The sequence below is a fragment of the Heptranchias perlo genome, chromosome 41 (genome assembly GCF_035084215.1).
Source record: "Heptranchias perlo isolate sHepPer1 chromosome 41, sHepPer1.hap1, whole genome shotgun sequence".
NCBI classification, from domain to species: Eukaryota; Metazoa; Chordata; class Chondrichthyes; order Hexanchiformes; family Hexanchidae; genus Heptranchias; species Heptranchias perlo.
In genome coordinates this window covers 12,574,359-12,600,134 of record NC_090365.1, presented here as the reverse complement: position 1 = coordinate 12,600,134, position 25,776 = coordinate 12,574,359, and the positions used below count along the sequence as shown (strand labels likewise).

The window sequence follows — 25,776 nt, the reverse complement described above, 5'->3', positions numbered from 1 at the left end:
ACTCAATCAAATTCGTGAGACATGATTTTCCTCTCACAAAACCATGCTGACTGTTCCTAATTAGTCCCTGCCTCTCCAAATGCCTGTAGATCCTGTCCCTCAGAATACCCTCTAACAACTTACCCACTACAGATGTCAGGCTCACTGGTCTGTAGTTCCCAGGCTTTTCCCTGCCGCCCTTCTTAAACAAAGGCACAACATTTGCTACCCTCCAATCTTCAGGCACCTCACCTGTAGCGGTGGATGATTCAAATATCTCTGCTAGGGGACCCGCAATTTCCTCCCTAACCTCCCATAACGTCCTGGGATACATTTCATCAGGTCCCGGAGATTTATCTACCTTGATGCGCGTTAAGACTTCCAGCACCTCCCTCTCTGTAATATGTACACTCCTCAAGACATCACTATTTATTTCCCCAAGTTCCCTAACATCCATGCCTTTCTCTATATGGGGCAAGATAAAGCAGAAAAAGAAAGCTTATGACTTTCATAGAAAACTAAATACTGCAGAAAGCCAAGAGGAGTCTAGAAAGTACAGGGATGACATAAAAAAATAAGGAAAGCAAAGAGAGGGCATGACAAAATATTAGCTAGTAAGATTAAAGAAAACCCAAAGATGTTTTATCAGTACATTAAGAACAAGAGGATAGCTAAGGAAAAGGTGGGACCTATCAGGGATGATAAGAATAACTTGTGTGTAGAAGCAGAGGATGTAGGTCGGGTTTTAAATGAATATTTTGTCTCCATATTCACAAAGGAAAGGGATGATCCGGACGTAGTAGTTAAAGAGGAGAGGTGTGAAATATTGGATAAAGTAAACATAACGAGAGAGGAAGTACTAGAGGGACTGGAATCCTTGAAATTTGATAAGTCACCAGGCCCGGATGGATTGTTTCCTAGGCTATTGAAGGAAGCCAGGGAGGAAATAGCGGATGCTCTGAGGATCATTTTCCAATCCTCACTATATACGGAGGTAACGGAGGACTGAAATACTGCAAATGTAGTGACATTGTTTAAAAAGGGTATGAGGGAAAGGCCGAACAATTATAGGCCGGTCAGTCTTACCTCAGTGGTGGGCAAACTATTAGAATCAATACTGAGAGATAGGATAAACTGTCACTTGGAAAGGCATGGTTTAATCAGGGATAGTCAGCATGGATTTGTTCAGGGGAGGCCATGCCTTACAAATCTGATTGAATTCTTTGAGGAAGTGACAAGGAGGATTGATGAGGGTAGTACAATGGATGTTGTCTACATGGATTTTAGTAAGGCATTTGACAAGGTCCTACATGGCAGACTGGTCAGAAAGGTAAAAGCCCATGGGATACAGGGAAATGTGGCGAATTGGATCCAAAATTGGCTCAGTAACAGGAAACAAAGATTAAAAGGCGATGGATGTCTTTGCGAATGGAAATCCATTTCCAGAGTTGTGCCACAGGGCTCAGCGTTGGGTCCCTTGCTGTTTGTGGTATATATTAATGATTTGGACTTGAATGTAGGGGCCATGATTGGCAAATTTGCAGACGACACAAAAATTGGCCATGCAGTGGATAGTAAAGAGGATAGCTGTCGACTCAAAGAAGATATCAATGGGTTGGTGGAGTGGGCGGAAATGTGGCAAATGGAGTTCAACGCTGAGAAGTGAGAGGTAATGCACTTACGGAGGGCAAACAGTAAAATGGAATACGCAGTAAACGGGAATCTATTGAGAGGGGTAGAGGAAGTGAGAGACCTTGGAGTGCACGTGCACAGGTCCCTGAAGGTGGCAGTACAGGTAGATAAGGTTGTGAAGAAGGCATACGGAATGCTCTCCGTTATTAGCCGAGGTAGAGAATACAAAAGCAGGGATATAATGATGGAACTGTATAAAACACTGGTAAGGCCACAGCTGGAGTATTGTGCGTAGTTCTGGTTAGTTACAGGAAGGGCGTAATTGCTCTGGAGAGAGTGCAGAGAAGATTTACAAGAATGTTGCCAGGGCTTGAAAATTGCAGCTAAGAGGAGATTGAATAGGCTGGGGTTGTTTTCCTTGGAGCAGAGGAGGCTGAGGGGAGACTTGATTGAGGTGTACAAAATTATGAGGGGCCTAGATAGAGTAGACAGGAAGTACCTATTTCCCCTAGCGGAGAGTTCAAGAATTAGAGGACAGAGATTTAAGTTGATTGGTGAAAGGATTACAGGGGACATAAGGAAAAACGTTTTTACCCAGAGGGTGGTGGGTGTATGGAATTCGCTGCCCGAACTGGTGGTAGAGGCAGGGACCCTCAACTCTTTTAAAAAGTACCTGGACCTGCACTTAAAGTGCTGAAAGCTGCAGGGCTACGGACCGGGTGCTGGAAGCTGGGATTAGAATGGGCACCTGGTTGTTCTTCGAGCTGGCACGGACACAATGGGCCGAATGGCCCCCTTCTGTGCTGTATCTTTTCTATATTCTATGGTCTGCGGTAGTTTATAATCTTTTTAAATTCAGTATCCGAGTCATGCACCGAAATCTGTAGCATTTTCTCGTTAGGCTCGGCTTAAACAGGCTACTGAGTAGAGTGATAAACTTAGCCACAGACACAAAGACTAGTTCCCGTTTTGTTCACTTTATTAAAACTCAAATGAATACTCACTACACAATCACAATTTTTACTATAGAGGTTAACAAAACTTAGTAACTAAATTTACTATAAAATTGAGTAGCCAAAGACATATAACCTTTGTTTGGACTGTACTGCACCCAGTATCAAGAAGTGATCAGCTCCTTCGATCTCTGGAGGTTCCCCGACGCACGTCTATACTCTTCTTCCTCCTAGACTGTTCCTTTGTTTCTACCTTTGGTTAACAACTTAGGTGGTCCCAAAGGTCTCCTTATATCCACCCACTTTGTCATTGCTTGTTTCTTGGTTTAACTGCGTTGTTTGTATCTGCCAATCCCGTCCTGTCTCCGGGTATGTGTTCTCTCGTCATTCGTGACACAGATTCAGCATGTGGTTCTTCTGGGGTCTTATGATCTCAATCTTTTGTTTCTACACTTAAGTTGTTTAAGTCTGTTCCTTAGTTCAACACGTTTTTCCTTATCAGTTTATCTTGCAGGTTCAACACTTTTTTACAGAACAAGCGGTATAAGGGCACATTTATTGTCCTTAATTGTCCTTTGCTCTTCTGTCTCGCATTAAGTTTCAACAGGATAGCTCGAAGACAAGGTTACTGTTGAGTTTACAAAGAATGCCTCTTGCTCAACATAGTTGAGCGCACCGTGGTCAAATGTGCTGTGATGCACCAGTATACTATTGTTCAATATTTCCCATCAGTTTTATTCGATCAATCTCTACAGACATGAATGTGAAACAGAACAAAAGAAGCATGTAATATCACTGATAGATTCAGCTACACTCAGAAACCACAACTGCACTGAGGCTTCTGTTCCACCTTTGTTCCCTCCGATTTCCATCCCTGTTCTCCGTTCCTGTCCTGAAGGTACTGGATTCCAGCTCCACCGGTACTGGCTATTCTCTGGGTACCTCAGCCAAATGCTTAATGCAGTGAGAATTCAAAATACAGTTGGAAATAGATAAGAAACTGGCTGAATGAAAGGAGGCAGCGGGTACTCATTAGGAAAGCGATGTCAGAGCAGGGAAAAATACTCAGTGGTGTGTTTTAAGGATCACATTGACACCAATGATGTCCCACGTGCCAATTCTAGCTGTACCATCAAGGCAAGATCATAAGCAAAGGCTAGACGCAAGACTAGAGGGCAGACCAATCCACCACTCTCTTATTGGCATCCAACAGTTATTGGTGAAGATCTGTCAGGAAGTCACATGTCTCTTTGACCTCTTGGGCAGGACAGCACAAAGGATGACATAGGAACTGTTTTGAATTTAATAAATATAAGAAAAGTTTTCAATGCAAAGTGAAAAGGAATTACTTTCTGGATTCTGAAGCATCGAAGTTTCTCTCGATCTGCAGCATTGTCGCTGGGACCCTTTCACTGTGCATAGTCCCCATTTTCCAATCAGGTTGAACAAACCATATATAGACTGGATCCTCATTGTTAAATGTGAATAAGATGACACTGAGTTAGTAGAGAATAAATGGAAATCACCAGGATACTTACCAAATACTTTACATTAGTGTTTAAAAAAGAGAAGGATATTGGGTAGTAGGTATATCCTGAATTGGTTAAAAGCGAGATGAGAGATATTACAATAAATAAGTGGGGAAGTGTTAGAAAAGTTAGTTAAATTAATGGAGAGCAAAGTGCCAGGGCCTCAAAGGATGCTTCCAAGGATCCTGAGGGAAATGGGGGAAGGAATAGCAGGAGCCCTAGAAATTATATTTCAGGGTACTATTGAGCATGAATGTGTGCTGAAGAACTAAAGAATGGCCAAGGTAGGGTTGCCAACTCTCCAGGATTGTCCTGGAGACTCCAGGAATTAAAGATTAATCTCCAGGACACAACATCATTGGGGCATTAAAAATAATGCACAGCACCACGGGAGAGGCTGAGGAGAAGATTTAAAGAGCGGCAGAATCGGCAGCATGGGGCACCACGGGAGAGGTTGAGGAGAAGATTTAAAGAGCGGCAGAATCGGCAGCATGGGGCACCACGGGAGAGGCTGAGGAGAAGATTTAAAAGAGCGGCGGCAGAATCGGCAATGCAGTACACCACGGGAGAGGCTGAGGAGAAGATTTAAAGAGCGGCGGCAGAACCGGTCATGAGGTCATGACCCCCCCAATCTTTTTGAGGTCATCCACCGCGGCTTTTAACTCCTACTCTGTGTCTCCTCCCTTCAGACTAGTGGCGGAGTTAGGTTTGGCCGAGGTGAGGGGCAGGGGGGATTCAATCTCAAGAATTGGTCGACCTGGCAGGAAGGGAACCGAGCTGGGAACTGAGGAATCGCCTCCATTTCGCTCCCAGAAACGACTGTCACCTGTCTTCAGTCTCCAGGTTCGGCCTGAAAGTCTGTGCGATTCCCAGCTCGCCCATCAGATTTGGTAAGTTGGCATTCCTCAGTTCCCAGTGTGAGCTATCTGAAACTCTCGCAGAACCAGTTGCGCTCTTATTGTTGGAGAAGGTGTCGGCTGATTGCACACAGCGTAACTACTCGGAGCATTTGAATGCAAACAGTCTCACATTACAGAAGTTGTCTATAACCATTACTTGCACTTGCCTTTGTTCAGTTGCAGCTTCAGGACATGCTAAGATGTCCAAAAGTGAATTCAAAGGTAAGAGAATGCTTCAGATCTCACTCGGATAATACAGCCTTTGTTTTATTGCATCGGGTTAGTCAGTGAATTTACTGCTGTTGTGATTCAAATGAATTCTCCTTCGTGTGTCTAACTTCAGTGACTGCAAGTTCTTTAAGCTAAAGTTTTACCTGTGCATGTCCTTCAATTTTCAATCGTGACTCTCACAAATCTAAGATACCAACTCATGGTTCCAGGTTTAATTCTTCTTCATCATTCACCTCCACTATAGATGAAGGTGGAAATCATGGAAAGATTCAAGAGACAATTCTATGCTATAAAGGGTGGGGGGACTTTAGGGTCATTCTAGATAGATGAATTAAGGTGGGCCAAATGGATTTCCTCATCTGTAATTATCTTGTCTTTCAACACACAAACCACCTTCTCTAATCCCACTCTTCTGCTTTCTCCCCATACCCTTTAATATCCCACTAGACTAATCCCACTCTCCTGTTATCTACCCATATCCTTTAATATCCCACCTAGTATAATCCCACTCTCTTGTTCACTCCTTATGCCCATTACTAGTCCTCATTTTTAAGCAACTATCTAATTCCCTTTTAAAAATACTCATGGATTCTGCTTCGACAAGTTTTCCTTTAAAAGCAAGAAGTAGCAATGAGATTCCTACTTCTGGTAATGATGGTGGAAATACAACAAAATAATGTACTGAAAATGTTGGTGTTGGATGAATCAAGTTGTTGGCTAGAGATCAATTTATCACATTCAGCACCGAGGACCAATGTGACCGCCAGAACTGGGCTCACCCGAAGTCCAGATCAAATGTTCTGAGTGGTGGGTGGGGGGGGGGGGGGGCGGTGGAGGAAAGAGAATAAAAATCACTCTTATCTCCTGGTGACAACATTTCCCAACCCATAGCAGGGATAATCATGATGGAACATAGAAAGGGATTACTTAATTATAAGGCAATTTCGAATCCTTTGCATTTTAAGATCACAGAACAAAGCCTGGTGATTACTGCCCATTGCCAAGGCAATCACAGTTAGCAGACAGAAAGGTGTCATCTAAAAGGCCACTGAATATACAAACCCCCCCCAAAAAAAAGGGGGGTCCTTTTTTTTTTGGGGGGTTGTATATTCAGTGGCCTTTTAGATGACACCTTTCTGTCTGCTCACTGTGATTGCCTTGGCAACGGGCAGTAATCACCAGGCTTTGTTCTGTGATCTTAAAATGCAAAGGATTCAAAATTGTCTTTTCCACACCGCCTGAGGAAGGGGAAAGCCCCCAAAAGCTTGTGGGATTAAAAATAAAATCGTTGGACTATAACTTGGTGTTGTAAAATTGTTTACAATTGTTAACCCCAGTCCATCACCGGCATCTCCACATCTTAATTATAAGGGTTCAGCTGAACTGCTGGTTAAATTCAAAATAGGTCAATGAATTATTCTTTTTACTGGCTTAACATTTTCCAGGTCCAACTGAATACGACACTTATGCAAACTGCCTTGGTAAAGCCCTGTGCTACGTTCCCACGCCAGCAACAGTAGGGTTATACGCACCCTGGGGATGTGGAATCAACCGTCTTCTGCACAAAATACAAAGTAAGTTCACACTGTTTCAGCATTTTCATCCAAATCACTGTGGACAGAGGAAATAGTTTCAGCCAATTTCATATCCATCTCTAAGCTTTAATTGGGTTACCCACTGATCTGTGTTTATAGGATAGTCAGTTATCCTTGCTCTTAATACAAGTTTGAGGACTAGGAGAAACGAGATGTCTGATTAATATTCTTTATTTGTCAAATCATTGATACAACCCATCACATGCAATGTCCATGAGACTGGTACCGAAAGTACATCACTTGGAATGGACTCATCAGGTGTCATAAGCATGTCGTCTTGCTGCTCACACTCACCTAAGTAGAAGTCCCTGAGGGGCTCCCGTGTTTTGTGCCTTTATAGGGGTAAACACTTCTGTCTAACGTGTCGCTTTTACATCAGTACGTCCTATCTACGTCTAATGAATACGTTCATGGATTTACCCATCTTGTCACCTCATCATGTGCCGTTCTCCTTACCACTTCTGCAGAATATCATTAATCTTTGTTAATTCTTCTTTCCACATGAGTAACCATGCCTGTCAGGCATGGCCTTCTCTCTTGTGTTATCTTGATATGTGTTACAACTAGCCCTGTGCTTTACACTCCCTTCCAATATCCAGATAATCTTGCACCAAGCCTGTTCATCAACATTCCTTTCCCATTTCTTCATACAAACTATTGTTAAGTTCTATGTATCACAACATCCAGGCACTGACCTTGTCCTGATTAACCCCTACAACTACTACAGAGTTAGTTTAATACATGTATATATGCTTATATGGCTATTCTAACTTGTGTGCCTACTTTTACACACTGCCATAAGCTTTTGTAGCAGTCTTTCATGTAGAACTTTATTGAAGGCTTTCTGGAAGTCTAGGTACACCACATCATAAGGCATTCCAGCGTGTACTTGTGATGCCATTTCCTCAAAAATGTCAAGAGGTTGGTCAAGCACAATACCCTCTTCTTGAAACCATGTTGGCTGTCATTTACTATATAGAGATAATCCCAAAATTTGTTCCTATTGGTCAATTCCATTATTTTGCCAGTGTTAATATAAAAGTAATGGGTTTATAGTAAGCTTGGTTTGTTTTTTTGGCTCTTTTGAAAATAGGTGCCAAACTGGCTTGTTTCCAATGACAACAGCTTGCATTTATATAGCACCTTTAACGCAGTAAAACGTCCCAAGGAGCTTTATTGAAGCGTTATCGAACAAAATTTGACACCGAGCCACGTAAGGAGATATTAGGACAGGTGACCAAAAGCTTGGTCAATGAGGTAGGTTTTAAGGAGCGTCTTAAAGGAGGAGAGAGAGGTAGAGAGACGGAGAGGATTAGGGAGGGAATTCCACAGTTTAGGGTCTAGGCAATCCACTGGGACTTCCCTGTATTAAGAACATAAGAAATAGGAGCAGGAGTAGGCCAATCGGCCCCTCGAGCCTGCTCCGCCATTCAATAAGATCATGGCTGATCTGATCCTAACCTCAAATCTAAATTCATGTCCAATTTCCTGCCCGCTCCCCGTAACCCCTAATTCCCTTTACTTCTAGGAAACTGTCGATTTCTGTTTTAAATTTATTTAATGATGTAGCTTCCACAGCTTCCTAGGGCAGCAAATTCCACAGACCTACTACCCTCTGAGTGAAGAAGTTTCTCCTCATCTCAGTTTTGAAAGAGCAGCCCCTTATTCTAAGATTATGCCCCCTAGTTCTAGTTTCACCCATCCTTGGGAACATCCTTACCGCATCCACCCGATCAAGCCCCTTCACAATCTTGTATGTTTCAATAAGATCGCCTCTCATTCTTCTGAACTCCAATGAGTAGAGTCCCAATCTACTCAACCTCTCCTCATATGTCCACCCCCTCATCCCCGGGATTAACCGAGTGAACCTTCTTTGTACTGCCTTGAGAGCAAGTATGTCTTTTCTTAAGTATGGACACCAAAACTGTATGCAGTATTCCAGGTGCGGTCTCACCAATACCTTATATAACTGCAGCAATACCTCCCTGTTTTTATATTCTATCCCCCTAGCAATCTTGATCACCTGCTGCACCTGTATTCATTGACTTTCTCATATAATTCTCAGCACTTTGTAAATTGCATCTGTAATCTCACTTGATATCTTTGGATACATACCATCCATCTAAAACGACTAATTTGTTTTATGCTTGACTAGAATTTTATTGTGAGCAATGTCAAAGTCATGAAGTTTAGTTGTAGAACCAGCTATAATGGGTGGTACCCAACTAATGTCTTCTCCAGTGAATTCTTTTAGGAAGTAATCATTTAGTAGGTTAACTATTATTAGTTCATCCTTAAGTTCAGCCCCATTTTCATCCTGAAGGGATCTCAATTCTCCTTTGATAACCCTCTATCTGTTATAGTAAAGGGAGAATTTCTTACTATTGCTTTTTGCTTCTACAGCTAGGTTTGTTTTTAGTTCCTTCTTTGCTCCTTTGACTGACTTTTTAACCCTTAAGGAAGTTACTAAATTCATTCCAGTGCTTTCCCTCGCACTTCTCCCTACAGCCTTTATACAGTTTGTTTTTTCTTAATTATTTCACTCTATATTATCCTTCCAACTCATTTGTTTAGATTGCATTTACTTGGTATGCATTTCTCCTGTATGCTGAATAGCATTTAAGGTATTCTATTTGTCTGCAACTTAATGCTTTTTGAGCACTACCTCCAGTTGATTTGTTTATTAAAGACCTGGCTACAACCTGAGCATGAATGGGAGCTAAATATTTCAGGCTATAGGATCTTTAGAGAGGACAGGGAAATTGGGAAAGGAGGGGGAGTAGCAATATTGATAAAATACACAAATACAGCAGTATTTCAGTAAGGGTGGTTGGGCAGTGGTAACACCAAGGGTAGAATTAAGAAACAGCAAAGGATGCAAGACTCTGGTAAGAGATGTCTACTGACCTCCTGATAGTAGTGATATAGTGGGGAATGTAAAAGGAGGGCAATCAGAGAAGCATGTAGCAAAAACAAAGTGGTTATAATCGAAGATTTTAATTTTCACATAGACTAGAAGCAGAACAGCTCAAGCAGTAAAGGCAATGTATTTCTAGAATGTATTTGGGTCAGTTTTCTAGAACAGTATGTTTTAGACCTGACAAGGGAACAAGCCATAACGGATTTAGTGAAGAGTAACCAACAGAATTAGTTAACAATGACAGTAAGAGAGCCTCTTGCAAATAGTGACGATAATATGATTGAACTTGATGTTAGGTCTGAGAGAGAAGGGAAGGTCACAAACCAAAGTTTTAAATTTAATTAAGGCAAACTTCGAAGGGATGAGAAATAAATTGACCACAATACACTGGGCCGAACTGTTAATGGGTAAACCCAAAAAACAGTGGGAAGTATTCACATAAGTATTTGGCACGATACAAAACCAGTACATACCCCTAAAAGGCAAAGGCTCCACTTGTATATTTAAGCAACTATGGTCAAACAATGAGATAAGAGACAGCATCAAGCTAAAAGAAAAGGCTTACACAAATGCAAGGAAAATTGGAAATCCAGCAGACAGGGAGAGCTATGAAAGTAACAAAAGGATACAAAGAAATTAATGAGGTGCAAAAAGGGAAAATGAAAAAAAAACTTGCAAGGGATGTAGAAGCTAACAGCAAAGGATTTTATAAATATATTAAGAGAAAGAGTAGTAAGGGGGCATGTGAACCCAATAAAGGCAGAAGCAGGTGAGACTACAACGTAGATAAGAAAATGGCAGATATGTTGAATGAATACATTGTATCCATTTTCACAGTGGAGGAAGAGGGGAAAATACCAGTGGTACAAAGGAACCTAAAAATAAGTCAAGGGGCTAGTGAATTTCATATAAGTTAAAAAATGGCAATGGAGAAAACAATGGCACTGAATACAAATAAATCTCCAGGACCTCATGGTTTCCACCCTGGGGTATTAAAATAGGTAAGGAAATTGCAGATGAATTAGTCAAATTTTCCAAAGCTCTGTAGATTCAGGAATTGTGCTTTTGGATTGGAAAATTGAAAATGTCACTCCATTATTTCAGAAGGGAGGGAGAAACCAGGTAACTGTAGGTCTGTCAGTTTAATGTTAATTATGGGGAAGTTACTGGAATCTATTAGAGATAGAGGCCTAAATTTTATCTAGGAGGCGGGATCTGAGCGGGGCGGGGGGGGGTAAATAATCGGTGGGAAACCCGGAGAAAAAAATTGTGCGGTTTCCCGAGCAATTGCGACTCAAATGAAGCCAATTAACTCAGCTTCTGGGCTTTGTGTCCTCATGCGGTGCGGTGGGTGGACTGCGCATCTGCATGACGCATTTAAAGCCCACTATTTAAAGGACCAATGCACTTTGAAGGAGATAGGAGGCTACAATGACTATGCAATGTTCCAGAGCCAAGGCAGCACCTAGGTTCTCCGATGCAGCCCTGAAGACATTGCTGAGCGCAGTGAGAAGCAGGAGGGATGTGCTTTAACCAGCAGATAGGAGGAAGAAACCTGGATTTGTCACAAAGGTGGCATGGCTGGAGGTGGCAGACCAGGTCAGTAGCAGGAGCACGGTACCCTAGTCGTGGCTGCAATGCAGAAAGAGATTTAATGACCTAACCAGGTCAGGAAAAGTGAGTACAGCTACTGATTGATCTGCATTCTGTGGTGATCATTACCCCCTTCACACTGCCCTGCGATGCCTACTCCATCACATCACTCTTCACACCCCCACTTAAGGTTCAGTGACAAGTTACCTTTCTATGCACTTCTTCACCCCCCTCACTTTGTGCACCCACCTCTCCCACTCATCCCAATCCTGATGCAATGTGATCAATCTGTCTGATAGTCACCCTCTGATGCATCTGCTTCATTGTCTTCCTGACCCAAAGCAATGCATCCATCGGGTGACTACTTCATCCTCATTCACATGTCTGTACTTTCTCCCCTTGTAGGACAAGAGTGCGCAAAATGCAAGGGAGAGGGCGAGGACTTGAGGGGGGCTTCCACAAATCGTGGCCCTTACAGAGGCGGAGGAGGAGGCCTTGGAAATAAGTCGAACGGTGGAGTGCCTGGCCGTCAGAGATGCCTAGACTGGCACCCTGCAAACGTCTGGTGATAGAACTTTAACATCCCTCACACACAACATGGATTGATGTTATCAATCATTGATCTGTTGCACACCTCTATATGCTCATTGCAACATTACTGATTATTAATATTGCTGTATGTTCTCTTCCAGGGGCATCATGGACTGAAGACGTGGTCAAGGGCGATTCCTCAGAGGAGCTCCATGCCTCTGAGGGCTTACCGTCACATCTTAGCGAGCCATCCACCAGCGCAGATACTCATACCTTGGTGGGTCTCATTAGAGAGGTGGTTGGGTTATCACCTGGTGAATCAGCACACACAAGTGAGCACGAGCAGACACTAGGGTAGTGGTGGAGAGTTCACGTCGGTGGGCGCACTCCTCTCCAAGCTCTGCTCAGCTTGGCACAGATGCTGAAACCTGGGGGCCATCCTTGAAAAGGAGAATGATAGAGGTAAAGGAGCAACTTTGCGAGGGAGTGGAAAATGTGCCATTCATACTCTCCACAATAGCGGAGAGGATGGAGGAGTCCAATTCTATCGCTACTGGATTGATGGCACAAGTAAGTGCGGGAATGTCTGTGAAGTGAGCTTCAAGCACGGCTCAAAAATGAGTCCATTCAGGCCCTGGCAACGGCCGTGCGGATTCAGGGCGAACTACATTCTGCTGCATTAGACAGGCAGACAGATACACTAGCACTGCCTTTATAAGGCATCACACATGTCCTCCAAACTGTTGTCCAGCAGAGTGGTAGGAGTGATGAGGCCCTGGCCCAGGAAAAGGATGGTGGCGAAAGGGGATATGGAAGTGGGGACGCCACCCAAATCGCTCCTATGTCTCACCTGTTGCTCCCCCCACTCAATCGGTACCCACAATGCTGCCTCCTCTCCAGATGGCCAAGCCTGCCCCAGCACAGATGCAGATGGAGCAGTCTTTGGAGGGGCCCCTCACGGGCTCCAAACACAGAGGTCATAGGCCAAAAGCATCAAAACAGTTCGAGCATGAATCTGAGCAACCTCCCATTACTTCTGCTGCAGCCACAGGGGATGCACCATATCGAAGCATTAGGAAGAGGAAGTTGAAGGTTTTTTTAATCACCAAGGGTATGCACAAGGGTGTCTGACAGACTGTCATGTGTTTCATTTATATTTGGTTTATGTTAACTTCACATTAAATGTTATGATTATCACCACCACTGCCACATCTTGCCCATTCTTGAGTCCCTTTTGTGAAAGCGCCCTTACATGTGGTTGCTCATGGATGGCGAGACTTGATGCCGTTTGGGTGCGTTTGCAATGGGTGTATGTGTCGTTGTATGACTTTTTTGTGCAACCTGGGGGGGGGGGGGGGGGAATTGTGGTTCTGGTGGTCCTTACAGGTGGTCTGAGTACTTGGTTTCGCAGATCGCCCTATGAGAATCTAGCAGAGTGACTCCCTGGCATGACGAGCAGCCAGGAGAGGCACTCATCTGCCAATGATTCGTCCATCGTCCTCATCTTCTTCAATGTTGATGGCAGGTGCAGCTGCTTCTGGAGCGCATGGGACATCGTGCACCGGTAACCCTCTCTGTTGAGCGATTTTATGCAGGACATAACACACGACTATTATTCTGCACACCCTCGCTGGAGCATACTGAAGGGTTGCCTCAGATCGATCCAGGCACCTGAAGCATATCTTCAGCATTCCTATGGCTTGTTAAATGACAGACCTGGTGGTAAGGAGACTGTCATTGTACCGCTGCTGTGCCTCGCATTGTGGGGTTCCTCACAGCTGTCATGAGCCACATCTGCAGCGGGTATCCCTGGTCTCCAAGGAGCCAGCCCTTAAGTGTGTTTTGTGTGTGGAAGAGAGCCGGGATGTTGGATTCAAGCAGAATGTAGGAATCATGGCATCTGCAGAAACCTCTTCCGGTGGTCGCAAACCAGCTGCACACTGATGGAGTGATATCCCTTTCTGTTGATGAACATCATGCCCAGAGTGATTGAACACTTGGATAAGTATCAGTTAATCAAGGAGAATCATCATGGATTTGTGAAGGGATGGTCATGTCTATCTAATCTGGTTGAAATTTTTGAGGAAGTTACTAGCATAGTGGATAGGGGAGTGTCTATTGGACTTCCAGAAGGAATTTGATAAAGTTTTGCACAAGAGGTTATAAGCAAAAACGAGAGTGCACAAAATTTGAGGTAACCTTGTGACACGAGTCAGCAATTGGTTGGGAAGGAGGAGACAGAAAATAAAGGGTTCATTCTCTGATCGGTGCGATGTGACAAGTGGTATTCCCCAGGGATCTGTATTGGGGCCTCAGTTTTTCACCATACGTGTTAATGAATTGGATGAAGGAATAGAGTTGTATATCCAAGTTTGCAGTTGACACAGTAATTTATGCAGATGGAAGCAGGAAGTTACAAAGGGACATAGATAGACTAAGTAAGTGGGCAAACTATGGCAGATGGCGTTCAATGTGGGGAAGTGTGAAGTCATCCACTTTGGATCTGAGAAAGTCAAATCGGAATATTTTCATAATGGTGAGAGATTAGGAGCTGTGGAGCAGCAAAGGGTCCATGTACACAAAAGCTGTCCATGAACACATCAGTAAAAGCTATTGCACAGGTACAAAAGTAAACAAAAAAGGCTAATGGAATGTTGGTCTTTACCTCAAAGGTGTTGGAATTCAAAAGTGAGAAAGTGATGCTTCAGTTGTACAAAGCCATGGTCAGACCCCATCTGGAGTACTGTATTCAGTTTTGAACACCAAACCATCAGGACATTTGGTATTGGGGAGAGGTACAACACAGATTCACCAGAATGATACCAGGGCTTAAAGGGTTATGAGGACAGGTTGCATAAACTTGGCTTGTATTCTCTTGAATTTAAAAGGTTGAGGGGTGATCTAATCGAGGTATTTAAAATAATTAAGTGATTTGCTAGGGTAGATACTGTGAAACTATTTCCTCTGGTGGGGGAATCCAGAACAAGGGGACATAATCTTAATATTAGAGCTTGGCCATTTAGGGGTGAAATCAGGTACCACTTTTTCCACACAGAGTAGTGGAAATCTGGAACACGCTCCCACAAAAAACTGTGGACGCTTGGTCAATTGAAATTTTCAAAACTGAGATTGATAGATTTTTGTTAGGTAAGAGTATCAAAGGTTATGGAACAAAGGTGGGTAAATGGAGTTGAGGTACAGATCAGTCATGATCAATTTGAACGGCGAATCAGGCTCAAAGGGTTGAATGGCCTACTCCCGTTCCTAATGTTCCTATAGTCATTGCAGGGCTAGAGAAGATATACTTAAAATTGGCAAGTCTCAAATAACCTGGTTAGGAAATTGGCTGAGCGGCAGGAGACAGAGAGTAGATATAATGGGCAAGTACTCAAATCGGCAGGCTATGACTAGTGGTGTCCCATAGGGATCTGAGTTGGAGCCTCAACGCTTCATTGTATTTATTAATGACTTTGATTAACTGGATAGAGAGCCACATATCCATTTTTGCCGATGACACAAAGATAGACAACATTGTAAGCAGTGTAGATGGAAGCATAAAATTACAGAGCTATTAATAGATTAAGTGAATGGGCAAAACTGTGGCAAATGGATTTCAATGTAGGTAAGTGTGAGGACATCCACTTTGGACCTAAAAAGGAAAGATCAGAGAACTTTCTAAATGGTGAAAAGCTCAAAACAATGGAGGTCCAGAGATTTAGGGGTCCATGTATGGAGATCATTAAAATGTCGTGGACAGGTGCAGAAAATAATCAAAAAGGAATGCTGGCCTTTATATCTAGAGGAGTAGAAGTTATGCTACAGCTATACAAAGCCCTGGTTAGATCACACCTGGAGTACTGTGTTCAGTTCTGGGCACCGCACCTTAGGAAGGATATATTGGTCTTGGAGGGAGTGCAGCGTAGATTTACTAGAATGATACCTGGACTCCAAGGGTTAAATTACAAGGAGAGATTACACAAACTACAGTTGTATTCCCTGGAATTTAGATGATTCAAAGTTTTCAAGATATTAAGGGGAACTGATAGGGAAAAACTATTTCCGCTGGTTGGGGAGTCTAAGACTAGGGGACATAGCCTAAAAATTTGAGCCAGGACTTTCAGGAGTGAAATTAGGAAACATTTCTACACTCAAAGGGTGGTAGAAGTTTGGAACCCTCTTCCACAAATGGCAGTTGATGCTAGTTCAGTTGTTAATTTTAAATCTGAGATTGACAGATTTTTGTTAACCAAAAGTATTAATAGATATGGGGCTATGGCAGTTATGTGGAGTTAGGTCACAGATCAGCCATGATCTCATTGAATGGTGGAACAGGCTCGAGCAGCTAAATGACCTACTCCTGTTCCTAGTCCAATGTGGGGAAATTGCAGGCCTCAACCACATAGCACAGTGCAATAGCATAGAATTGCCATTGGGGCAGTGCTTTGGGACACCCCGAGTTTGTGAAAGGTGCTATATAAAAGGTGTTCTTTCTTGCTATAGAATGTTAAAGATGTTAGCAATTGGAGGGACAGTTTAAGCATTGATAGAAGTACTAAAAGCTCAATTTGTCCTTGGATTAGTTTTGCTTGGTTTGACAAAAATTGAACTGAACCCATGAATCAAAGAAGGTTGCATATTCCTAGTAGAGATTTATAAACTTTACAGTGAAGTTAAAGAGTTAAATTTATATTTGAAAAGGATATGTGTGTGTGCCTACAATATCATCTTTTTTAATAGAACAAATGACAATAGAAGCGCTTCACAGAGAGAAGAAGGAATTAGCGAGGACCCAGGAGAAGCCTCGGCCAGCCACTGGCCTTGGATTTGTCTTGCTTTTGTTGCATTTGGTTTTCCACAACCCTCAGCTGACTGAGCGCCATCAAAATCGGAAAAATATCCGATTCATATTCATTCAGTTTAGCGCGTGGCAGTTTGCAGGCAGTGAAAAGTTGTGGGCCGGGCTCATTACCACCCTATGCGAAGGCATTAAAAACCACTTTGGAAACGTTCCAACAAGCATAGTTAGGGCCCTTGGCCACCAGGCTGATATTGAACCTAGCAACTCAAGCCATGAATGGGAGTCCAAAAAATTTCTGGGAATTCCAATATGGCTTATTTTCACTCTTCTCCTATTGCTAGTTGTTGCACTAACACTAGCAATCACAACATTTGGCTTTTCTATTGGTGAGATGGGAACTGATTACATTGTAGGCCTTGAAGGTGTTGGCATTGGATTGGTTGGATTTTCTGCCCTCATTACAATGAAAAACTCAATCATGGTAGGCAAGAATATTTTTGTCAGCCAAAAGGACAAAATGGAGAGCCTAATGAATAAAACAGACTTCAGCACTCAGCTGGGATTCATGAACGATGTAAAGAAAGAAGTTAAAGTTCTTACAAACTTCATCCACTACATGGAAGTCTTTGAAAGAAGAAAGATTCGAATAGTGCTGGAAATCATGAACCTTGACAGGTGCATGCCAGATAAAGTTGTTGGAGTCTTAGATGCTATGAACATCCTGCTTTCAGATCAGGATGCTCCTTTTATTTCACTGCTTGCCGTTGATCCTAGCATCATTGTAGCCTGCGTGGAAAAATCTAGTTCCCTCAAAGGTGTCGCAGACAATGGCTATGAGTTCCTGAACAGGATTGTGACACTACCATTTTCGGTCCCAAAAATGGACACTCAGACCAAACTCAACTTTCTTCAGCAGGTAGTGGAAGGAAAGAGTGCCCTCATGGAAGAGAGCCCACAGCAGTCTGAACGATTTGAAGCGAACAAATTTCAGGAAAATTCTTTGGAAAGCATTCCGCTGATTACAGTGTCTAGTGACTACAGCCGACCTTCTATGCAGAAAAATAAGGAAACGAAGCCAGCTGATCAGATCAGACAGGCTTATCAGTGCTTAACAGACAGAGATAACAACCTCCATGAATACATTGAAGAGAACTTTCTTCAAATGAGGAGGATAATAAACACAATTCCAGTTACAATGAGGCTCATGCTGGAAAGAAACATCTCAATGAGTTCCTTTCCTCCTCAGAGAATTGCTGCATGGGTTATTTTAGCCAACGGCTGGCCATGCCGCCTCAGTTGGATCTGGCAATGCTTGGAAGATGCAGAACAAAGGAAAGAGTTAGGTGAAGAAAAGGAAATTAACGATGAGATGCTTCTGTGGACCATTTATGAAAACTCCTCTGACGGGCTTAAGTTAATACAATCCAGTATCGATAAATTATTGGCACTGGATGGAGATCCTGAAATCTTTCAGAAGTTTCTATCAACCTATAAGTTCACTGTTAAAGATGCAAAAACCATTCTGCCGTTTACAATTAATCTAGATTATTCCTTAAAAAGGAAGATGGAATTACTTCTTGGAAGCAAGTTATTAGGGACCAGAGGAGGTGCAAGCTTGTCTCCTACCACTGCTACGAGTTTTGAATGAGAGGTTAGAGCCAGGAAGAAATTATAGAAAATTGAACACTTAAGAGTTAACTTTTCTACAGGGTAATGATACCTCAAGTATACCACCTGACTGTTGAACCATACTGACCCAAAATAAGGATTTGAGCCTGGCAAGAACACCTTTCCCTATGCTCTGTTGGTCATTCATTGAGAGAGTGCCTGAATCATAGTACCATCAACAAGAATATGTACTTTACATCTGCATTTAATTAATGTAACAAAGAACCTTTTTACTGATATTTGTAGAAGTTTAAATCAAAATTCTTAACTTGATGAGTGATTGATTGGCCAGATTACCTAAAGTAATGCTTTAGTTTTCATAGAATCTTACAGCACAGGAGGCAGCCATTCCGTCCATTGTGCCGGCTCTTCGAAAAAGAGTTATCCAATTATTCCCACTTCCCCATTCTTTCCCCGTAGCCTTACAAATTTTTCCTTTTCAAGTACTTATCCAATTCGCTTTTGAAAGTTACTATTGAAGCTGATTCCACCACTCTTTCAGGCAGTACATGCCAGATCATAACAACTCGCTGCGTAAAAAAAACCTCATTTCCACTCTGGTTCTTTTTGCCAATTATCTTAAATCTGTGTCCTCTGGTTACCGATCTTCCTGCCAGTAGAAACAGTATCTCCTTATTTACTCTATCAAAACCCCTCATACTTAGGAACACCTCTACAAAATTTCCCCTTAACCTTCTCTGCTCTAAAGGAGAACATTCCCAGCTTCTCCAGGCTCTCCTCATAACTGACGTCCCTCATCCCTGGTATCATTCTGATAAATATCCTCTGCAAGCTGAGGGACTTGAAATGAACCTTCTAAAGTGTACTTCATCAGTTGTTTCTGTGATAGTGTCGTGTATAGTAACGTGCAGAAAGTGTAATCCAACATTACTCAGTTAGTACAAGTGCAAAGATGTTAGCTAGAAATCAGGGAAGGAAAATTGGTAATAAATCAAGACGACGACCACATGTAACTGGTTTAACATACGCCAGAAGCCTGGATCAGCATATCTAAGAAGTCGAGAAAACCTACCGATATTCAAAATACTAATGCCTTGCTCAATCATTTAATTTGTATAAATGGAATTGTTAACATGCTACCTTAACAAAGAGATTGTATGTCTTTAGACAAATAACATCCAAGTAATAGACTTTTAAAAAATTGTTACTTTGCGATATAAATTTTAACAGCTAACTCCAAAACTACGGGTCCCAAATATAAAATAGTCACTAATAAATCCAAGAAATTCAGGAGAAACTTCTTTACCCAGTGGTTAGAATGTGGAACTTGCTACAAGGAGTAGTTAAGGCAAATAGCATAGATGCATTTAAGGGAAGCTACTGATAGGGTTAGATTAAGTCAGGTAGGAGACGACTCGTTCGGAGCATAAACACAGGCGTAGACCAGTAGGGTCGAATGGCCTTTTTCTCTGTGCTGTAAATTCTATGTAACTTTGCCAAACACCTACTGTAATCTTGTAAACTGAATTTTACAATCTATGCTGTGCTATTGTAATTCAGAAATTGTTTGCTGCCATTATATTGACAACTGTATTATTCTTGCAAAAAAAGTGAAATAAACATAGAAACATGGAAAATAGGAGCAAGAGTAGGCCATTCGGCCCTTCTCCGCCATTCAAAATTATCATGGCTGATCGTCTAACTCAGTACCCTGTTCCTGCTTTTTCCCCAGATCCCTTAATCCCAGCATTAAGAAATATATCTATCTCCTTCTTGAATACATCTAATGACTTGGCCTCCACTGCCTTCTGTGGTAGAGAATTCCACAGATTCACCACCCTCTGAGTGAAGAAATTTCTCCTCATCTCAGTTCTAAAGGGCATACCCGGGAACATCCTCCCTGCATCTAGTCCTGTTAGAATTTTATATGTTTCGATGAAATCACCTCTCATTCTTCTAAACTCTAGTGAATATAGGCCGAGTCGACCCAATCTCTCCTCATACGTCAGTCCTGCCATCCCAGGAATCAGTCTGGTAAACCTTTGTTGCACTCCCTCCATGACAAGGTCATCCTTCCTCAGATAAGGAGACCAAAACTGCACACAATACTCCAGATGTGGTCTCACCAAGGCCCTGTACAACTGCAGTAAGACATCCCTGTTCCTGTACTCAAATCCTCTTGCAATGAAGGCCAAAATACCATTCGCCTTCCTAACTGCTTGCTGCACCTGAATGCTCGCTTTCAGCGACTGGTGTACAAGGACACCCAGGTCTCGTTGCACCTCCCCTTTTCCCCCAATCTATCACCATTCAGATAATAATCTGCCTTTGTTTTTACAACCAAAGTGGATAACCTCACATTTATCCACGTTATACTGCATCTGCCATGTTCTTGCCCACTCACCCAACTTGTCTAAATCACATTGGAGCCTCTTTGCATCCTCCTCACAGCTCACATTCCACCCCAGCTTTGTGTTGTCTGCAAACTTGGAAATGTTACATTTAGTTCCCTCATCCAAATCATTGATATATATTGTGGATAGCTGGGGCCCAAGCACTGATCCCTGCAGTACCCCACTAGTCACTGCCTGCCACCCGGAAAATGACCTGTTTATTCCTCCTCCGTTTCCTGTCTGTCAACCAGTTCTCAATCTATGCCAGTATATTCCCCCCAATTCCACGTGCTTTAATTTTGCACATTAACCTTTTGTGTGGGTCCTTATCAAAAGCCTTCTGAAAATCCAAATGCACCACATCCACTGGTTCTCCCCTATCTATACTACTAGTTACCTCCTCAAAAAACTCCAGTAGATTTGTTAAGCTTGATTTCCCTTTCATAAACCCATGCTGACTTTGTTCAATCGGTTTATGCCCTCCAAGTGTTCTGTTATCACATCTTTTATAATAGACTCTAGCATTTTCCCCACTACTGATGTTAGGCTAACTGGCCTGTAATTCCCTGTTTTTTCTCTCCCTCCTTTTTTAAATAATGGGGTTACATTTGCCACCCTCCAATCTGTAGGAACTGTTCCAGAGTGTATAGAATTTTAGAAGATGATCACCAATGCATCCACTATTTCCAGGGCCACTTCCTTTAGTACTCTGGGATGTAGATTATCAGGCCCTTGGGGATCTGTCAGCCTTTAGCCCCATTAATTTCCCTAGCACTATTTTTTTTTACTAATACTGATTTCCTTCAGTTCCTCCCTCTCACTAGACCCTTGGTTCCCTAACATTTCTGGCAGGTTATTTGTGTCTTCCTTTGTAAAGGCAGAATCAAAGTATGTGTTTAATTGTTCTGCCATTTCTTTGTTCCCCATTATAATTTCCCCCATTTCTGACTGTAAGGGACCTACATTTGTCTTCACTAATCTTTTTCTCTTGACATATTTATAGAAGCTTTTACAGTCAGTTTTTATGTTCCCTGCTAGTTTACTCTCAGTCTATTTTTCCCCTCTTAAATCAATCTCTGTCCTCCTTTGCTGAATTCTGAACTGCTCCCAATCCTCAGGCTTGCTGCTTTTTCTGGCAATTTTATATGCCTCCTCTTTGGATCTAATACTATCCCTAATTTCTTTTGTAAGCCACGGTTGAGCCACCTTTCCTGTTTTAATTTTGCACCAGACAGGAATGAATAATTGTTGTAATTCCTGCACACGTTCTTTAAATATTAGCCGTTGCCTATCCAGTCATCCCTTTCAGTGAAGTTCCCCAATCTATCATAGCCAACTCGCACATCACACTTTCGTAATTTCCTTTATTTAGATTCAAGTCCCTAGTTTCGGATTCAATTACTTCACTCTCCACCTTAATGAGGAATTCTATCATGTTATGGTCGCTCTTCCCTAAGGGACCCCGCACAACAAGATTGTTAATTAATCCTCTCTCATTGCACAACACCCAGTCTAGGATCACCTGTTCTCTAGTTGGTTCCTCAACGTATTGGTCTAGAAAACAATCACGTACACACTGCAGGAATTCCTCCCCCACGGTATTATTGCTAATTTGGTTTGACCAATCTATATGTATATTAAAGTCACCCACGATTATAGTTGTACCCTTCTTGCATGCATCTCTAATTTCCTCTTTAATGCCCTCCCCTACATCTTTACTACTGTTTGGGGGCCTATAGACAACCCCCGCCAACGTTTTATGCCCCATGGTGTTTTAGCACCACCCATACAGATTCCACATTGTGATTTTCCGAGCCAACATCCTTCCTCACTATTGCACTGATTTCCTCCTTTACTAACGCTACCCCACCTCCTTTCCCTTTTTGCCTGTCCTTCCTAAATATTGACTATCCCTGGATGTTCAGTTCCCATCTTTGGTGACCGTGCAGCCATGTCTCCGTAATCACAACTATATCATAACCGTTAATATCTATCTGCGCTGTTAATTCGTCAATCTTATTGCAAATGCTCTGTGCATTTAGACACAATGCCTTTAGACTTGTCTTTTTAAGATTGCTAGTCATCTTAGTTTTATTTTCCACTCTGGCCAGATTTGTTTTTCGCCCTTGTTTTCTCTGCCTTCCACTATTGCTTCTTCCCTTTCTATCCCTAATTCCCCCTCCTCTGTCTCCCCGCTCAGGTTCCCATCCCCCTGCCATTCTAGTTTAAACCTTCCCCAACAGCACTAGCAAACACCCCCGCGAGGACATCGGTCCCATTCCTGCTCAGGTGTAACCCGTCCCGCTTGTACAGGTCCCACCTTCCCCAGAACCGGTCCCAATGTCCCAGGAATCGAAATCCCTCCCTCCTACACTATCCCTGCATCCAAGCATTCATCTGGTCTATTCTCCTGTTCCTATACTCACTAGAACGTGGCACTGGTAGTAATTCTGAGATCACTACCTTTGGAGGTCCTTTTTTAAAATAAAATTTATCTCCTAACTCCTTAAATTCACCTTGCAGGACCTCATCCCTTTTTTTAAACCTACGTCGTTGGTACCCATATGGACCACGACGACTAGCTGTTTACCCTCCCACTCGAGAATGGCCTGAAGCCGCTCCGTGACCTCCTTGACCCTAGCACCAGGGAGGCAACATACCATCCTGGAGTCACATTTGTGGCCGCAGAAATGCCTATCTGTTCCCCTTACAATTGAATCCCCTATCAACATTGCCCTGGCACTCTTATTCCTCCCCTCCTGTGCAGCAGAGCCACCCGTGGTGACACGAACTTGGCTCTTGCTGCTTTCCCCCAATAAGCCATCTCCCCCAACAGTATCCAAAGCGGTATATCTGTGAGAGGGAGATGGCCCCAGGGGACTCCTGCTCTACCTGCCTAGTCTTTACTCTGCCTGGCGGTCACCCATTTCCTTTCTGCCTGCGTAATCTTTACGTGCGGTGTGACCACCTCACTGAACGTGCTATCCACGATAATCTCAGCATCACGGATGCTCCACAGTGAATCCACCCGCAGCTCCAGCTCCGAAATGCGGTTAGCCAGTAGCTGCAGCTGGGCACTTCCTGCACACATGGTCGCCATGGACACCTGTAGCGTCCATGACTTCCCACATAGTGCAGGAGAAGCATATCACGGGTGCGAGCTCTGCTGCCATGACTTGCCTTAGATTTACACTGCGTTCACCTCTGACTCTCTTCCCGCTCTCTAGACTCTCCTTTTACACTGCGCTCACCTCTCGGACTATAAAGTGGCTGTTAATATTACCTTGCATGTCCTATCCAGTTCTTGATCTTTCCAAGGTGAGCCAAGAGTTAAATGGTGTCTTTACCACGCTGGAACTTCACTCACGCTAATCACCAGGTGGTGAGTTATATACAGAATGAAGTATTTTCTACACTGACCCAATATTGCACTTTAAATAAAGCCGAAAATGCTGGAGAAGCTCAGCAAGGCAAGCAGCATCTGTGGAGAAAGAAACGAGTTAACGTTTCAGGTCGAAGTTCTGATGAAAGGTCTTTGACCTGAAACATTAACACTGTTTCTTTCTCCACAGATGCTGCCTGACTTGTTGAGCTTCTCCAGCATTTTCTGTTTTTGTTTCAGATTTCCAGCATCCGCAGTATTTTGCTTTTGATTGCACTTTAAAACCAATTGCACAAGAACATATCATTGCTACTACATGATTGTGATGTTTCCATTTCTTGCACCAATCATTCTTCATTTAGTGCCAAATTATGGGTAGTTTTGAGCCACAGACTTACCACCGCCAGTAATTAGATCGAACACCGATCAAAGTTGGCCTGGACTACTGATTTGCCAATTTCCACTATACAGCTGAGACTACGCCTCACAGCAGGAAAAGGAGTATTAGAGGAAAAGTCATTCCTGGGCTGGCCTAGCAGTGAGGGAGAGCTGATTCAAGGATCTCCACAAGCCCAAACACTCATGTTTCAACAAAAAAAATAGCATTAGGCAAAAGTAATTTTATACAGAATGGGTCAGTACTTTGCACTTCTTGTGACCTGGGGGAGGGTCACAAGAATGTACTTCAAAGCATCATGCACTACTGAGCAATCGAGAGAAGGGAAAAAGAAAACCCAAGTTGACCGTATCTGCATTGCGACTCACGCCATGCCTGACCAAGTCCACAATGTAGCACTGTACTGTATGACACGTGCACAAGGAATATCTAGACAGCTTTAGAACCTCTACTGAAAATAATGCAAGTAAGTTTTTGAGCTGGACATATGACTTGCCTACATAACAAATCGCGACAAAAAAAATGAAGCATTTTGAACCATTTTAACAACACAGTACAGCATGATCTAAATATAACTATTCAACAGTTAAAAAATATTAACTACTGCAGATACTGTATTTATATATTTGTACAAAAAAGTTAAAACTTACTGTTTACACAATTCATAGCCGGCATAAACCAGCTGGGCCGAAAGACTCTAAAGCACGGAAACAAGCCTATGTAATAGCCAAGAGTGATTATAAACAAACTAAATCCAATCTCTTGGCTCACTTCAAAATCAGATTGGAGCCAGCAGAGGAATGAGGAACAGTGAAGTCTATACCACATGGGAGGAAGTGACCATGTCTCTGTGACAGAGCTTGATGTAACACATGCATGCTATGATACAGTCAGGTACATTCCTTCACCAATGCCCTTTCAGCTGGAGATCATTGAGAGTTCAGTATCCCCGGTTACCATCAGAACCCATTATCCCACTTTTATTTTTCTTCACTGATCAGAATGACCCTAACATGATCCCAGGAAAGTTATACGGCCACTAGTCAGCTAAACTTTATGCTAAACTTAAACAGAAAGCTGTGTCAGGCTCCCCAAACCACATGCAAGAGTACAAACATACGACAGCGCTACTAGTATAGGTCATTCTCTTTAATATATTAAACCTAGGTGAAGGGTCAACGTCCACAGTGCAGGACACCAAGATTAAAACTGTAGGAAAGGACTTAATCATCAATGTGTGCATTCACACTAGAACTGCAGCCTCACTGCAGAGCAGTTTGATTTTGCATCGATGCTGTAATTATTGTGTAATTGT

The 25,776-nt window shown here is 42.7% G+C and overlaps 1 protein-coding gene across 1 annotated transcript; it reads left to right on the top strand.

Moving 5' to 3' along the window:
• Window positions 1-1,504: 1,504 nt before the first annotated feature.
• Window positions 1,505-18,498, top strand: nkpd1 (NTPase, KAP family P-loop domain containing 1). The gene is made up of 5 exons (XM_067974812.1): window positions 1,505-1,641; window positions 4,907-4,983; window positions 5,170-5,214; window positions 6,669-6,797; window positions 16,600-18,498. The coding sequence occupies exons 1-5, from the start codon at window positions 1,505-1,507 to the stop codon at window positions 18,306-18,308; spliced, it is 2,097 nt and encodes a 698-aa protein (XP_067830913.1). The 3' UTR covers window positions 18,309-18,498.
• Window positions 18,499-25,776: the final 7,278 nt, after the last annotated feature.